General features: G+C 31.9%; 2 protein-coding genes across 2 annotated transcripts; one reads left to right on the top strand and one right to left on the bottom strand.

The window, feature by feature from the left end:
- Positions 1-416: 416 nt before the first annotated feature.
- LOC143245865 (uncharacterized) lies at positions 417-11066 on the bottom strand. Its single transcript, XM_076492120.1, has 7 exons — positions 10941-11066; positions 8045-8162; positions 6113-6208; positions 4071-4152; positions 3409-3704; positions 2904-2995; positions 417-550 (listed from the first exon to the last, which is right to left on the bottom strand). Exons 1-7 carry the CDS (start codon positions 10963-10965, stop codon positions 417-419), a joined length of 843 nt encoding a protein of 280 aa, XP_076348235.1. The 5' UTR covers positions 10966-11066.
- Positions 11067-14728: 3662 nt separating this feature from the next.
- Positions 14729-17558, top strand: LOC143246888 (immediate early response 3-interacting protein 1-like). Its single transcript, XM_076494143.1, has 3 exons — positions 14729-14943; positions 16236-16340; positions 16961-17558. Exons 1-3 carry the CDS (start codon positions 14853-14855, stop codon positions 17014-17016), a joined length of 252 nt encoding a protein of 83 aa, XP_076350258.1. The 5' UTR covers positions 14729-14852; the 3' UTR covers positions 17017-17558.
- Positions 17559-18226: the final 668 nt, after the last annotated feature.

Here is an 18226-nt window from a genome sequence, read left to right as displayed (position 1 = left end):
GTGAAGAGAGATGTGGGGTACCATCAAGGTTGTATTTTTCTCAGAAAGAGGAGATAACCAAATGTGAATTTAAAAACAAACATTTAATTACTTAGTTTTTAAAACAAAGAAATTAAATTGTATGAGGAACTTTTCACTCCCGTTATTAAGTTTAGGGAAATAACATTGATCTACTGGAGATTCAACAGGATATTATAAAGTAATCCCAAATATTCAGAGTTTGAGAAAAAGAGACACTGAACATGAGTGGATAAAAACATTCAAACTTGCAAACAGTCAGAATGAAGTACATATGATACTTTTTACTGTATTGTTAATTTCTCAAGAACATATAATGCTTAATAATTGTTTTAAAGTCGTGGGTTAAACTTTAAGAGAATATGACAATTAATGAAGGTAGGATTTGAACTTCTGCCTTAAGACACTTGAAGTTCAGGGACCTGAGTAACATGTGACACAGTATTCAAAATTTTGTCTGTCATTCTCACTGAAATATTAGGAACGTCATAACGATGAGATGTTGTCAAACCTGTGAAGGACACTGGTATTGCTAATGCAACAACACAGCAGTATCCCAAAAAAGCTACATATACTCAGAATAAGTGCGATAACAAAACCAGAGTTGAACGCCTTAATCAACCTGGTCAGGCGGACCAATGATAAAAGCATTTGCACAAGGTATTGACTCGTAATTTTGAAAGATAAAATTGCTACAGTGATCCTTTTAATTTGTTTATTAAATATATCTCTTTCACATCAGTGTAGCAATTACTTTCTGACTTAAGTATGAAACATTTTATTACAGGTATTGATTTAAAGAGAAACAAGGTTTGATGTACCGTATATTTCTTGTTCAGGAGTTTTTCTTCACCTTGATATTAAATGACACATTACTTACTTACGTATTAATGACAGAGAAATATTTTAACTGTTTGTTCTGTAACAAACAGTAAACCATGAGTAATTACACTTAATTTACATGTTCTCTGTAAAACAGTATATATTACAGTTACTGTTATTTACAAGGTAAACTTACTGAATTGTCTGTATTATATAAGCCACCATTTACCACAGTGAGCCTTGAATGTTTATTTTAGGCGTTATAAGCCTCATCTGACCCTCTGAGACTGTACAAGTGGTTAGGGGGGCACTCATCCTGCAACCTGAGGGTCCAGTGTTTATATTCTCATAACTGAACACGTTTGCCATTTCAGCTATGGTAGTGTGTGTTATAATTACAGTCAATCCTGCTATATGTTGGCATTAGGTATGGCTTACTAACTGCCTTCTATTTAGTCTAGCACTGCTAAATTAGGGCCAGCTAGCATCCACAGTCCTCAAGTAGTTTGCACGAAATTCAACAAACATACAGGTATTTGAAATTGAAATAAACAATTTTCTTGGAATTGTTTTCTCAAGGGCTACAATAAACCTGAAATTATAAAAGTCGAATATAACAAGGAATCAAAATTTATTTTGTCTGATAAATAGTTTCTCTTTGGGGTGATACAGGGCAGCTAGTTAGACTGCTACTGAAACTGATAAAATGAAGGATAAATTTTATAATTTAATTTCAGATATACAAGTTGGGAGATCTTCATACTCAAACTGTCCAGGTTTTTTTCCTCACTTTACTGAACCTCAACAGTAAGTCTTTGGACTTATTGCAACTAAAAATTTAGTTTCAATACTGCTGTGCTGACCAATCAATACAAGTTGTCCTTTCTTTCAAACCTGTGACCGAAATATCATTCTTCCGTATAATAAAACATTAAACCTGATTGTACGTGTTAATCAAATGTCGATAAATATGTTCAGAAAGAGCAGTATATTTGCTTACTCATGCCACAAGAAACTGGATTTCAATACTGTGATTGTGTAGATTGGTTCCAAGCAAACATAATAAATCATAAATAAACTACAGAAATAATAACGATAATTTCATTTTATATGAAGATGAAGGGTAGATGACATGATCTTTTTAAATATGCAAATCAGTAGTCACGTGATCACTATTTTTTTTATGTTTCCCTCTCATAACCGAGACCTTATGAGTGTTTTAAACATTTACAAAAGTTACTTGAGTTTTTAATCCACTTAAAAATATTTCAAATTTAAGTTTACAATGACAGTTGTGATTAAGAATTTTGTATCAATTTCTATGTGGATGGAAACATCTACTTTTGCCATTACATAATTTAATTAATGGCTTTTGAAGTGTAGAAACTGGGGGGATCACAAGAATGGTTACTTGTATATTACTACAATTTAGATTCTTCCAACAAAACTATACACAAGTTCTAATAACTTTGAGCTATAATGTTTCATCACTCCACTTTCCAGTTAAACCAACTTTTCATCAGCCAAGCTAGCTCGATAAGTAGATGCTATTAGTTGGCAAGTTTGTATCATTCTCATTAACGACTCAACCCCTAAATGTTGTCTTTTTGTTGGCCTCTTGTTGTGTGTTTTTCTCAGTAAACTTCTCAGCAGTTCCACAGTAATCATTTTCTTTGACCGAGTACAACAGAATTGACTTTATTACACTGATGAACATGAGTAAGAATAAAAGGACAGATTTAGAAGCAGGTTTAAATAGTACTCTAAATGTTTTTATCACCACAAAGACTTAATGCAACTGGAAACAAAACAGAGGCTCACTTTATTTTTGAGTTTGTTACGTATTTCTTTATGGAAGATTCTAGAAAGTTTTACTTATGCACAGTCATAATAATTTAATATTACTCAACAAACATTAAACTTGCAAGAGTATTCAAACCTACCATTTGTCATCTGTTAGTGATGTATACTCTGTACTACCTTGTGTTATATTTTTAACAGTATTGGTTAATTGCACTTTTATTAAAACTGTGGACAAATAAAGTGACGTAAACCTTAGATACCTTGTCTCTGAAACAGTTTTCTGCTCTTTCGGATTTCTTCTTCCAGTTCTTGGATTCTTCTTTTAAGTTCTCGATTTTTTGTAACTAATTGCCTGAAATGCCAAAAAACATTCTGTAAAAGTACTAAGTCTAAAAACATTAATGTTATGATAAATTTGAAATATCCGTGAAAGTCTTATTAAACCAAATTCTAATTTTGATATATTTTTTATATACGTAAAGAAAATATTAATACTGAAGTTATATATATATATATATATATATATATATAGAACAAAATCAAAGGGAAGGACGACGTGAAAAACAACAAATTCAAGTCAAAACAAAAAGCTGCACCACTTGAAAGGATCCCCAGGATACAGATATGTGAATTTTTTTGGCTTGTTTTTTTTTATAATAAACTATTTTTTAATATATATTGTTTTTTGGTATACCTTTAATACTATACAGTTACAGAAATTCAAATTACTGCATACTTAAAAGAATAACAGTTGTAAACACCTACTGTGCATACGTGTTCCAAGATCTGTGTAAAAATATAGCAGTTTCTTGGTTTTTCACAAACTGCTGCATTGCTACCTGGGTTGAGACTTTGAAAAATTTCACTGATATTCCTAACAGTGCTTTGTCCTTCTCCGAGATATGGGGATAGCATTTCAGGTCTTTGTCAGTACTGTTGGCTTTTGTTACTTTCCAAAGAACGTAGCATGAGAAAGATAGATAAAGCCAACAGAAGCGATCACCTCCAGGAGATAAGAAGAGTGAAGGACCAAACCTTATAAAGTTAGCTTCCGAATCCTCCTTAACATTTGGAAAGAGCAAATATCTTATTCGTATGTTACGACTTACTTTATACATTAGCAGTTCTTAGATAATTATAAATAATTTCATTCAAACCATGAACAAAGGAAAAAAAAATATGCTAGCAAGATTCAGATGTATTTTCAATATTTTATTCAACCACAATATTCTTGGATACAGGTTATTCTATGAAATAGAAATCTTACTTTTAATATCAAAAACACAAATAAAATGCGTTTTAATTAATTGTAATTATAATTTATTTACACAAACCTATCATTTTAAATTTCCAGATATATGTTAGAATCACTTGTATTTAAATTTTGTCTTGCTTAATATCAAAACAGATGGACGAGTCAAACGTACCCGATTTATTTTAGTCAACCAGTTATAACAAGCTTTTCTAAACTCCTGTTCATCTTTCTTGTCAAGCGTTGGCCAACAAGTTCTGAAGGAGTCATGATGATTAGTGTCGAAATAAAGTTAAAAACAAACAAACTATACAAAACTCTACAAAAATCCAATTTTATGATACTGTTTAACAAGAACTACTTGAATTACCTGTGGTTCTCGAGGACTGACATGTGGGTAGAGTCTAAAGGTACATATAAGTAAATAAACACACACAAGGTTTGGTGACAATTGATTCATCAGTTTGTCAAATATAAACAGACATACACATACCCATACTTCTGCTGAGTAACAGCTTAAAAATGCTATCAAAGATGATATGCAGCTGCTAATTCACCCACACACATTGCCAGTCAATGAAATTTTTAAATTTCTCTGACATGATGTAGGCTTAGCTTCTTGAATTAATACTGCTGTAAACCTTTAAACTATAAACTAAAATACCACCTCATGCAACTGAATTAGGTGTAAAATAAAAGTTTGCATGTAATCTTTCCACTATAGTATTTCATTATACATACATTAACTTCAAATTCAAGTAGAACTTTTGACAAAACTTGAAAAGAAAAGAGAAAATGAGGCATTCTATTATCTCTCTGGTAAATGATGGCACGACTGACCAGAAATAGTTTCATTTATTTATTTACTGGAGGGTAATATGATTACTTAAAATAAAACAAAACAAGAAAGCATACATTAACTTAGCAACAAAACCAAACTTCAACACGAAAGTGATAAGTGTGAAATGTTTATGTAAGCACATTATTCAAAGTACAAAACAATCTTGTGACACCAATTTACTCAAGGACTTGTGTCATAATGAACAAGCTAGCCAATAAAACAATATGTGTAATGAAATTCCTGTAAGCATGCACAAGTAACACCACTATAAAACAACAAACGGACGTAATTTATGTAACGTCATCGTAAACATGAATTATTTAGCAATAGACAGAACACCTGTGGTCACAGCATGTTGATGAACCAGTTGTATATTTGACTGCAGTTTATATGAACATTTATAGGGTTAGTTAATCTCCACAACTATGTTTCACAATATTTCATTTTAGGGTTTAGTATGGTAAATGGGATGGCCTGGACTGTCCAACAGGTTGCTTATTGTCTGCGAAGTTGTGTGTGTGTGATTGTAGCAAACACTTGTACAGGAAGACTACATTATGTAACACAAATTTTGTTCCTGGATAGTATGTGTTATTTCTTAATTGCTTGTGTTGTAAAAGTACAGAAAATGACCATTATTCACTTCAAACTTTGCTTTAGTGACCTGGATTATGAAATTTAGAAATTAATCTATTTTCTAAGTAAAAACAGGCAAATTTGCACATTTTCATTTACACAAGGTCGGAATAAAACAACATATGAATCAAGATTTACATGTATTTATACTAAAGTTATACAAAAATGTTTAGAAGTGAGTAGTTTTTCGAGATTTGCGACTGTAATGTAAATCACTTTCATGTATCAGCCCCCAAATATAGTCTCCCATCATGTTTTCGTTATTGAAAAAAAAAAAAAAAAAAAGGTCTTTTACATTTACTTTAGGCTTAAGTTATTGAGAAATAAGACTTTCTGTTCAGGAAGAAGGAAAATTAAAAATGTTGTTACATAGTGTAATTCAAGCTGCCTCCACTTACCCACAGACTACACAAAACATACATCGCACTAGAAGTTTAAATGTTTTACTTCCTGAAACTTAATTATGATATCCTGAGTCACTGTTCAAACACCAGTGGATAAAATGATTATTGAAGTAATTCACTATCATACTGTTAAAAGTGATCATTGCAATGTTTAGAGTGAAGGGACCAAAATCTGTAGCAGTTAAAAATGATCAAATAAATTGGCTAGTTAATTTTAGGTGTGAGATTCCTATGATCCAATAGAAAAAGAAATTATAGTATACATTTAGTTTACTACTGTTTTAAATATATGTACAAGAAAATCAGCAAAAAATAAACGTAACAATACTACCTTACCTGAAAACATCTTTGCTGGTCTGTGGATCAAGTTTAGTGAACAAGAAATGAGATACCACTTGGAAAGCACGTATGTTTGGAAGCTGGAACATGTCTCTGTTGTGGGGAAGTACATGTTAAAAATAACAAAAACATGTATCTGACATCTAACACATGAATATTGAGTATTTTTCTAAATTGTATACTCAAAATGGTTTAAATACGTGTAATGTCACGACTACATATTACATAAAACTTGAATACTTATGGGACTGCTAATAATAAACACTTTAACCCGAGTGTGATTTCTGTATTCTATAACCAGTAACTTAACAATGGTTATAGTAGAAGATTCAAACATCAGACATGGCAACACCGAACCAGAGGTCAACACAATCTGCGACATCAGACATGGCAACACCGAACCAGAGGTCAACACAATCTGCGACATCAGACATGGCAACACCGAACCAGAGGTCAACACAATCTGCGCGACATCAGACATGGCAACACCGAACCAGAGGTCAACACAGTCTGTGATATTAGACACGACCGTACTTTATTAGGGTCAATATAGAATATAAAACTATACATGACATGCCAGTGCCAACGTAACCTGTAATGTTAGATTCGCGACATATTCAATGTTTTGATAAAGTACAGAACCAAGAACAACAAATTTTGAAAATTCACACAGAAAGTAATGTTCTTAAAACACCATATTGCAGCATGGGTTAAAACAGTGGTTTCCAAACTGGGGTCCATGAGACAGTTTTAGGTAATGAAGGCTCTATACTCTTTAGAACTTCAACACTGAACAATGAAATATTTTTGAGGAAAATAATGTCCATTGAAAAGAAAAACATGACAATATTTATCCTTCAAAATACAAACTGCAGTAACAATAAAACATACGAAAGTTTCTATTTAAAATTTATATTAAGTCATTATATATGTCAGTGGTCACTTAAAATCTTGGGCGGAAGGTGACCCCAAGCTAAATGTATTGGAACCTCTAGTATAAAACATCTCACTCAGCTGACTTAGCAGCATTGTTTTTAAAATATTAGAAAAAGTTTCTAATATGAATTAGTAAAGTTAGACATGGTGTAAACAAATCTTATCTATATCAGTTTATGAACCATTTTTACATAATACTGTTGATGATAGTTCATATAATGAAGGCTTTATGTGATAAAATATATAGAGCAATAAATAATCAACACATTACTGAAGCTTAGCATTTGATTGTAGTCCCCTAACTGACCAAAGAAATATTCTGGTATACCCCTTATTTCTATTCATAGGGGTTACATAGAAGTTTTCATGCTGAAGCCAGTCATATAAGGTTTGTAGCACCTTTCTTAACTAAATCTACACTAAACCATTCATATGGGTGTAAATGTCCTTCAAACAAATTCACAGGTGTGTGCCCCCTCACCACTTTCCTGGTTTTCTGACTATCTAGGACTGGATGACAACAGTTACAACAGCATGGTTTTAATGACATTAGTTAATACACAGGTTATACTGGATGACCTCTTTCTTCTTTTTTTTTTTTTTAATCAATTTTTGTTCCTTTCCATGATTACAAATCCTTCTTTACACTAAAAATACACAAAATATTGGTATTTCATAAAATGTCCTTATTTTCTGGTTACTAGTAATACAAAATAATAGTTTGTGAAAGCTTACGGACATTCATATAGCTCAGAGAAACCAACCAATGACAATTTTTTTCTCTAACATGTAAGAGTCAGTGTGTGTTAGATCATGCATAATTTCTTGAAACAGGAGTCATGAAATCCAAAATTTAAACATACAGAATAGTTTGATCAGTATGATTTTAGTGCACAGCAGCCATGAGGTGTGAAACCTTGTAAGTGTTGGTATAATAAGCGCGAGATAAAGATGTAGCATGAGTCCACCTGGCCAAGAGCCAAGTCATACTACCTTTTAAAACAGATCTTATGTTTCTTTTCCATTCCAACAGGATCAAACCCAAGTAAAAGTAAGTTGGTAAAGAAGACTTGATTTCTGCTGGAACTTGAACTTGTCACATCCATAGTACCTGCTTAAAAAGTGAACATATATAAATTAATCAGTCAACCATTGGTTATAAGTTTATACATTTGTAAGAATTTCAAGATATCAGAGATAGAATGCTCAAATAAAAATAATGTTTTCATATTCATTAGTTTTCTTACACTTCAGCCAACTTAAGTGTTGCAGAACACAACTGATATACACATATACCAAAGCAGGTAGACAGAACATTATCTGATGTTAATTTCAGTGTTTCAGAACACAACTGACATACATATATACCATAGCAGGTAGACAGAACATTATCTGATGTTAAGTTCAGTGTTTCAGAACACAACTGACATACATATATACCATAGCAGGTAGACAGAACATTATTTATTACTTGAAATCTTTTTAAACTTTTAAGTGACCACAAAAATGTACAATGAATAATAATATATTTGTTAATAGAAAGACCAAATTCAAAACATGGATTCATACAATCACAATTTAAAAATTCAGGAGAACAAAAACATAAAATATGTGGAAGTTGTTTCATTCTACAAATGGAAAACTGACAGATTCTTCGGACAACATCTGTACTTCAGGTCTTCATTAAACCTGTTTACAGCTCAGTTTTTGAAAGTATTCATTTCAAATCATGTGAAAGTAACAAAAACTGGTTTGATATTGTTTTAGTTAAGCCTTAAAAGATATGTGTATTCCTTTTAATGTCAGGTTTAATACATTTTGGTTTCAATTTCATGCAAAACTACTCAAGGACTATCTGCACTAGCCGTCCCTAATTTAGCAGTGTAAGTCTAGAGGTAAGGTAGCTAGTCATCACCACCCACCGCCAACTCTTGGGCTACTCTTTTACCAACAAACAGTAGAATTGACCATCACATTATTGTGCCCTCATGGCTGAAAGGAAGAGCACGTTTGGCGAGATGGGGATTCAAACCCATGGTCCTCAGATTACGAGTCAAATGCCTTAACCCACCTGGCCATGCCGAGCTTTGACTTTAACATACTTAAATCATTTTCACAGATATCTACATCTTTTATAAGCTCTTCCCTATCCAGAATACAATTTTTTTTTCATTCCCTGTTTATTCTTCTAACTGTTCTCCACAACAAACAAGTGGCATTTCAAACAATAAAATCATTGTTGACAAAGAAGACATTTCTTCAGTATATATCAATTTTTCTTAATACTTAAACTGATGTTTTGATTATGCATCTAATATATTTGTTTCATAAATTTAAGATGATTAAAAAAAATTTCATCTAACTTTAGATGTGGAATTAATTAAAACACTTAAGTATTTAAAACTATTTTAGACTGGATTCATACATGCAAATTAAATTTTATAGCTTTTACGTGTAAGTAACCTACACATTATAGAAACAGAGGCCAAAGTTACAAAAATATCCAACTCTGAATCTGTGGACAATAAAGAATTATTTGATCCCTAAAAGTTGTCCTTTTTTTTTTTTTCAAAACATTAAAACATAGGTTTAAGACTTGGAAAAGCCACACTAAGCTTCAGTAAAGACAATTTTATTTTCCAAAAAGGATGACCACTTTATGGAAAGAACTGCTATCAACAACATGATGTCAGATTAGGAACACAGAAATATTGAATATAAGCCTCAGGGGGTCATCAGATTATTTTACAAAATGTCACTGGAGATGTTAATTATCGTGAATAAAAATTAGTGTTAAACTGTAAAAAAAAGTCCAAGGAAAAGATGAATGCAGGTTGGAAAAAACTATTGTACGGGAATAAGATACAATTTCTTGAAATGTTTATTGGAAAGAAAAGCTCAGGGAAACATGAGTGAATTTTGTATGATTCTCAGAAGTCTGCAACCTAAAAATTCATTTTTTTAATACAGAATTGAAGGTAGTTAGAATAGAGTATACAGGTTTAAAATATAGGAACAGTTTGCTTTCAACTCTAATAGGAGCTACAGCATTGAATGATGGAGTTCAAAAGGTGGCAGGATAAATGTCTTATAAGGATCATACTGTGATTTATAGATATAGGACTAGTATTACAATTCATAGTAAAAACCAGCAAATGAACACCTTATTATGTAGAAATGAAACTATAAAATTATGTTTGTATAATTTATGAGAATAATATTATGGTTAATATTTAAATATTTTTAACTTTTCTTTATTGCTGTGTTTTCTTAAATATCAGTAGGTATCCTGTTTTAAACTGTTTAACATTAATCTATAAATGAATACAAACGAGTACAATTGACAATACAATGGTCTAGACCAGTATATTAACAGCTGTTAAATTCATACTTTATTTACTGCTACTGGTTGTATTATTGAATCATCAGCATATCAAATTTCAACTTTTCAAGTTTTATAATCATATAAATATGACGACTGGAAATTAAACTTAGTTGTACTGACTCTATACTATAAATTTAACTTCAGTACCACCTCGAACTTTACGTTTAATTTTAAAAGTTCAGTTTTCAATTACGATATTCAACTTAAAACAATAAGATTAAATTAAATTTTATCACATATTACTTAATTAAGGAATAATCATAACCAACTGAGAGTTAGATTCCATCAAGCTAACTCAAACGAAAGTTGAAGTTGACACGTTTAACAAAGTAACTTTTACCTTGGAAATTATTTTTCAAATTTTTTTACTCGTAGTTTTTACATGTCCAACATCAGAACCTTAATGTTCTAATTTGTTTTGTAAGATACAGCTATTAGCATCAATCAATATTAAACTCACATATTTTACGTTGACAAAATGAAATCGATTGAAAACTAGCTTACCTTCAAAATAATATACAAAAAACATGCCATTAATACTACACTAATTATACTTAAAATTTAATACTTTTCTTCCCACACATTCTATTATAACGAAAGAAACCGCCAATTTCATACTCTCTAACTCACCATAACATTATAGATAGCGCCCTACAAAAATTGTTTTTTAACCGTAGTTTTCTCTTGTAATTTTCTCTCTGGGTATCCTGCTTATCTCGGGCGTTGGTGAGAATTGCCTTTCATTGATCCCTGTCTCTCGTTGTTCTTATTATTTCCAAAATGTTTGTAATTTATAACATCTAGTTGTATATTTATATTCACCAGAACAAGCCCACTCGTATATTAGTGATGTCGAGAAACCCCCTTGTTGAGAAATTTATATGCAAAAACGGCTCGTTTTTGCATATAAATTTCTCAACAAGGGGGGGGTTTCTCGACATCACTAATATATCTGTATATTACTTCATTTAAAAGAAAACCGTACTCATATAGTATTGCAATTGGGTTAATAGTGGCCATGAGGAGGTGAACAATTGCCTCTCCCTGACAAATGAAAAACATAACTATTTCTTTATTCCTTCATCCCATGTGTATAAAACTACAAGTTTTTATTCATTCTACAATTTCGCACTACTTATCATACTTAATTTTCAATTCTAATAAAACTCGCCAGTTGCTTTACATGAAATCTCCTGATACCTATTTGTAGCTAAATATACAAAAACGTCGCTTCAACATTTAAAGAGGACGTTTAAAGTAATTGGGTTTGTCGGGTTTTACTAAAACTCCTCTACATTGTGCTTTCTCTACCCATAACAGCTGTTTTTTACATATATAATTTCACAGAGATTATTTCTTATCCCATTTATTTTGCCCAAAGACAAAATTTTCCTACACAGGTCCTGGTAATGAATATGTTAATAATTGTTCACCATGTTGTGCTATTGTCGGTATTTTATGACAGTGTTAGTGATAGATGATGTTAATTTCCTTATAGTGTCGTTCCTCGATGTAACAGCGGTAAATCTACGGATTTACAACGCTAAAATCAGAGGTTCGATTCTCGTCGTCGGACACAGTAGATATCCCCGATGTGGCTTTGCTATAAAAACAACAACACACACACACTTTCAGAGTCTAATATATCATCTTTGAAATAAAGAAGCCTAGCAAATAAAGCCTTTAAGTAGTTTTGCGCCACATTCAGCAAAAGAGACAAACCACTGTACATAAAATACTGAGGAAAGTTGTATTTTTTTGAATGAAGCTAATATTTTCTGTTATGCTAATTTAAATTGATAGATCCTAATATGTTTTATACGTTTTTTAATAACAAAATTTCATATACTTTATTTGTTTTATTTATTAATTAAATGATAAAATTGGCCTGGCATGACCAAGCGCGTAAGGCGTGCGACTCGTAATCCAAGGGTCGCGGGTTCGCGCCCGCGTCGCGCCCAACATGCTCGCCCTCCCAGCCGTGGGGTCGTTATAATGTGACGGTCAATCCCACTATTCGTTGGTAAAAGAGTACCCCAAGAGTTGGCGGTGGGTGGTGATGACTAGCTGCCTTCCATCTAGTCCTACACTATTAAATTAGGGACGACTAGCGCAGATAGCCCTCGTGCAGCTTTGAGCGAAATTGAAAATCAAAACAAACCTCGGATGACAATTGATTTCGTGGGGATATATTTACCCGGCCCGTGGATGTTGAGTTTTGCTTTGGCGAAGGCTTTGGCTGGCCATGGCTTAAGGAGTTTAACGTAATTCTTCAGATGTAGGCATTTGATTACCAGACCTCCGCGAGGAAGGTGAAAAACTTCGGTGAAGTTGACTGAAGTAAGATGATTGTTTGTTGTCTGGCAATCTCTGATTGTCCAACTACTGTAGGAATGCTTTCAACGATAATGGCAGAGCAGGTTGTTTTTGTTGGGGACCTGTTGCCGAGGAAGTTGGCGAGTTGACGTGGTCAGTCATTGGGTTCTCTTTGACTTATTGCTGTGGATGGTTAGTGGTATCTGATTCTTGAATGGAGATATTGAATGAGGATATTTCACCGACAATGCTTGGCTGCTGATGGAAGTGCTGCTGGTGTCTTGGTTGCGAATGGCAGCTGAAGCGTCAGTTTCGGATGTGGACATTTTTTTCAGCGATCGTGGCGAGCATATGAAGCTGTGAAGATGATAAAAACGGAGGGCCGTTGGTTCTCGTTCTCGTGTTTTGGTGTTCCTCTTAGCCCGGATAAGGACTTTTTATTATGCTGATACTAAAGTCTAGTATGTAGCTGGATGTACGAAGTTTTAACAAAATATAACGTGTTTCACATGGGTGAAGACTTACCTTATAGGACCTTCGGAACTTACTTGTGTTAGATTAGTAGTGGAGCTGTTAGGAAACACATCTTACCTCTCCAGGAGTTCGAACTAAAGTCTCTAAAGAGAAGGAAAGAATTAAGTGCATAACCTAAAAAAAAGGTTTATTGTATTGTTTATGTATGTACTTACAAGTTAATCAAAGTATCGCCCACTAGTGGCTCAGCAATACGGTTGAAGACTTATAATTCTAAAAAAAATATTTGTTTCAACACTCGCGGTGAACACACTATTGTACTTATGAACAAAACTTAGTTCTGACCTTTCGAACAATAGAGTTTTTATGGTATACGTATTGTAGACCATTTTTATTGAATATGGTCTTATGTAATAATATGTGGGTCTTATGCAATGATTAAAATAGTAATTTAGATCAGCAGTATTTCCACAAATACTTTGTTGAGGAGGTGGGATTTTGATAGCTGTCGGGAATTATGATAATATTTTTCTAAATTGTGAGCTAATCATTCAGTTTGACTAAACAATTAGTTGTGTAGTTGTAGTTGTTGACTTTAATTTCTACGGTTACGGTTTATGGAACTACTGTCTTTATATCAATCCTGTGTTAGCTATTTCTAGATCCATTGTTTTATATTTATTTTATGTTTACTATTTCTGAAGCCATTTATTTATCTCTGTTTTTATATTCAATTTTTCGGAAGCCATTTTGGTGCTTAGAATTTCAACTATATATAATATTAAAACTGATAACACCTTCAAAAGCTAAAAAAATGTATGGTTAACATGACTGAGTGTTATATAAAACTAATTTGTATTCAGTAGGACAGTTAAGCAACCTCAACTGCTCATTTTACAAATCTCTTGTGTGAAAGTTGACCCCATTACCACAACTGTTTACCGTTGAAGAGAAAGCACGTGAATATTCTTTGCAGCCAGTTAAGGTAATTCTTTGAACTATTGGCACAAAAAGCTGGTGAGCTTTTAAATTTAGTTTAAGTAAAGTTTATTTTAAAGTATTTTATTTATTTCCTCGTGAGGAGAGTCAGTAGATAAAAGGTTCAATGTTGAGACTGGAAAGTATCCATTGATAAGCATAAATAATGTTAGAAATTTCTTGTGCAAATGAGAGATAATATTTAACTGTAAGTTTGTCATAAGTAAGAACATTTAAAGTGAGAAAAATAAACTTATTTAGGTGATAATTATGAGATAATCTGTTAAGTAACTAATCTTAAGGGAATATTGTCTTCGTGAACTTCAGATGAACCACTGATAAAACCTGGGTTTGAGCTAGTAGTCATACAACAATTTTTTTTTTTTTTTTATGTTCGTGTATCTATTTCTCTATGTCTTTATTGTGCATTTCAGTCACATGTCTGTTGTTTTTAAAAATAATACGTGATTATTGGACTTGTACATTTGTTAGTTATTACGTTTTGTTTCCTGTTTGGTGAATTCGTTCTTGATATAAAGATGGCGCTAACGTCACCCCATGACGACAAATTCTATTACGTGTACGATTAGTTTTAAGTTTAGTATTGGTAACTATTAATCTAATAATATATATAAATTATACTACAGTATGACTTTCTCTTTGTATAGTTTATTTGAAGCAGGTTTACTTTTGGTAAATGCAGTCTCTGTTTTGCACGAAGAACGTTTTCTTTCGAAAGGTAATGCTATTTTTTTTGTAGTTTTACTGCAGTGACAAAGATTAATCTGTACAAATCACAACTTGCAAAATATATGAAATAGGCTTAGAAGTTAAGAGTTAGATTAAGAAATTAGCGAAAGTTGCTTAACATGTTTTTGTTTTAATGGTATTTAACAATGCGGTATTATTTAGTGATAGAAATATTAATATTAATGAAGCTCTAAACTATTGATATAACGAAAGAACAATAAATATTAAAAACATTTCAGAGACAGGGTAAGTTTTCAACTTGGCGTCCGCAAGTAGACAAAATGTCATATTCGTTTATTTCGCAGATTAAGCATTAATCACGCCTTTTGTATCTACCATTTTCATAAGCTTATTGTTTGTTTTTTTCAAAATTAGTAACGATATTAGGTAGTTAACAAAAAAGATTACATACATGGATGAGAAAAGTTAACTGGCCTTCTGTTGTTTACTAGTTTCCTTCTGATTATACATAAGAGTATGTTTCTGTAGTGTTGTTTAATTTATATGTTATTTGTGAAAATAGATCCACCTATAACTTATTAAGTAACTTTAGTTGTCATGTGGTAAACATAATTCAGTGATAAGTGTGCCAAACTTTACATCTGAAGTTCTATGGTCCACATCCCATTACCACTAAAAAAATGTTAAAAAGTAATACTCCAAACTTCATGGCTGTGAAAAATGTTATAAGAGTAGCTGTCAGTATTTGTAGGCCAACAGTTTTTACACTGCGACAGTGGCTGGTCCAGTCATCAACCACACAGGATGTGTATGTTTGGTGGTGGAAGATTTTAATTTGCAAACTTCAGATTGTCACCTTTTGTGTTCACTTCATCAAAGACGGTTATATTTTTGTAGACACCCAAATCAAGTCATACATTTAATACTTCCTTAAAAATAAACCTTAATCACTCAAAATTAAAACCAGATGTCAGTCAGTATCCTTTTGAACAGAGGATGGTAATTAAAGCTTTGCTAGCCTTGCACAAAGAGACAATAATTTTGTTGCACCGAAAGTTGCATAAACGACAGATTTTTTAAGACTTTTTGTCCATGGCTTGTAAACACAAAATGTAATGAACCTTCTGTATATTACATAAAGGAAATTGAACTCCAAGTGTTCAATTATTAAAATTAACCTTGTATTTTAAACAGTGAAAATTAAATAGCTACTCAAGTAAGATAGAAAACTGTAAATAAAAAATTTATGAAACAAGTGTGTTGTCTTAATAATAAAGGTGGTAACAGAGTATATATTTTGTGTTTCTTGTCATCGTGCAGTCGGCTGGGGCCGTGATGATCAAACTACTAGAGGCTTCGGAGAAGATCCTGGGGTGAAGTCACAGCTGATAAACCTGATTCATTCCATTCGAACCGTCATGAGGAGTTAGTGATGTTTTTGTTGTTAGTTTGATTATGTTTCAATTAAATAACTTTTAATGGAATAATATATTTGCTGTAGACACATATATAGTGGTTGTTCTAAAGTTAATATAACTTTTACTACATTTGAACATAATGAATGACGTCAGAATGTACAAACCTTGCTATGACCAACATTATACATTAAAATATTAAGTATTGGTAAGCTTAAGAATTATATGTGCTAATTTTTAAAATACGTTTTCACATGAGTTTAAATTCTCTGAAATTTTAAGACAAAATGTGTAAATAAAACAATTTTAACAATTGTAGTAAAGCAAAAGGGAAAAAAAATCTCTTTATGTCTTGGATTTATAAATAAAATTTCCTCTTAAGAAAAAAACTTTTAACCTTAAATTTCATTATTGTGATTGAATTATTAGATTAATTCATGCACGTGTCATTTTCAGTATCAGTGTGGAAATTTTATGTCGCATGTACTGCAGTAAAACTACTACTATTTTTATTGAAGTTTAAATAATGTAGTTCAAATATACTTGTACATTTTGTTATAATTGGCTAATCAGTTAATTTTCATATAACTTATTCTTGTTTGCTCTTACTGTAATATATTTCATTTTCAGTACCACTTATTCTCGTGAATATTATGACAATACTATTTAAGCTGATCTTGGGATAGTATCTGTTCTTGCCAAGTAGCAGTTTAAAGTTCAGACAGAATTATGGTAGGTCATCTTATGTTATCATCAGAAGTCTTGATGGATTATGTGAGGGCAACAACTTGTTTCAACTTGAAGTTGAGGACAGTTCCGAGAATAACAGTATGTTCCATTATCCATTTTCAACGAGTGTTTTGTGTGAGGCATGTTTCATTGTTAGTTAATGTTTTGTTACTACATTATACTTGAGTCTATATTGCTAAAATAACAAGAGCTGTTACTAAAATTTCACTTGATAAATATTTACATTATTTTAAAATAAAGTAGCAGGTGGTGAGTTTGCCCATGACACAAGTGTGAAAGAAAACTGTGAACTTGTAGCTTTGGAATAGCCTGAGCTATATTTTTCTCCAAGAACACTTCACGAGAGATGTCACTGACTATATTATGCCAAGAGTTTTGGTGACTTATTAAAATTTACATAACAGGTTATTTGTTTTCTCAATTTGGAAAGTCAGTCATTATTTAAATAAAAGTTATGTGAACACAAAACGACCATCAGAATTTGTGTTTTTAAATCTTGTGAAAGGTACTTATGTACACAATTTCATTTCTTCAGTGATCTAACATTTTGAACACCCACGCTGGTTTATTGTAAGTTTTCATGTTTAAGATCTTCCATACAGAACATTTTTATATATCTACCGGAGTGACTATGTTTGTGATTTATAATTTCTAAATGCTGTCTACAGTTGGTGAAACTTTGTAACATTCTTGTTTCACCTTAAGGGTACTCGGACATTGTTTAATACGACACTAAGCTCAAGACACAATTACAAATAATTTTTTTATAAAGTTGGCTTTTCAAGCTGTCTCTTTCTATATTCATTATAGTTGTAAAGTTAAATTTTTCATCTCATAATTAAAAACTAAAAGAAAAAAACACAATTGTTCGTTACAAATTAATGACAGAAAAATATTTAACTGTTCTGTTACAAGATAAAAAATCACAGTGTTCATATACATTAAGTGTTTCATTGTTTTTTTAACACAGGATTGTGTTACTTAAAGCTAAGGTAATATGTACTTATTTAACAAAGTGGCTTATATGATTCTCAAATTGACTGTAAAATTAATGTGTAATGTTTCTTATTAGTAAAAGGTTTGCACTCTTACCTGCCCAGAAATATCTTGAACTTTTGTACTTGTATAACACTGTACTTCAAGATT

The sequence above is a fragment of the Tachypleus tridentatus genome, chromosome 3 (assembly GCF_004210375.1).
Source record: "Tachypleus tridentatus isolate NWPU-2018 chromosome 3, ASM421037v1, whole genome shotgun sequence".
Lineage (NCBI taxonomy): Eukaryota > Metazoa > Arthropoda > Merostomata > Xiphosura > Limulidae > Tachypleus > Tachypleus tridentatus.
Note: the sequence above shows the minus strand (reverse complement) of the source record. Positions and strands in the feature narration are given on the sequence as shown.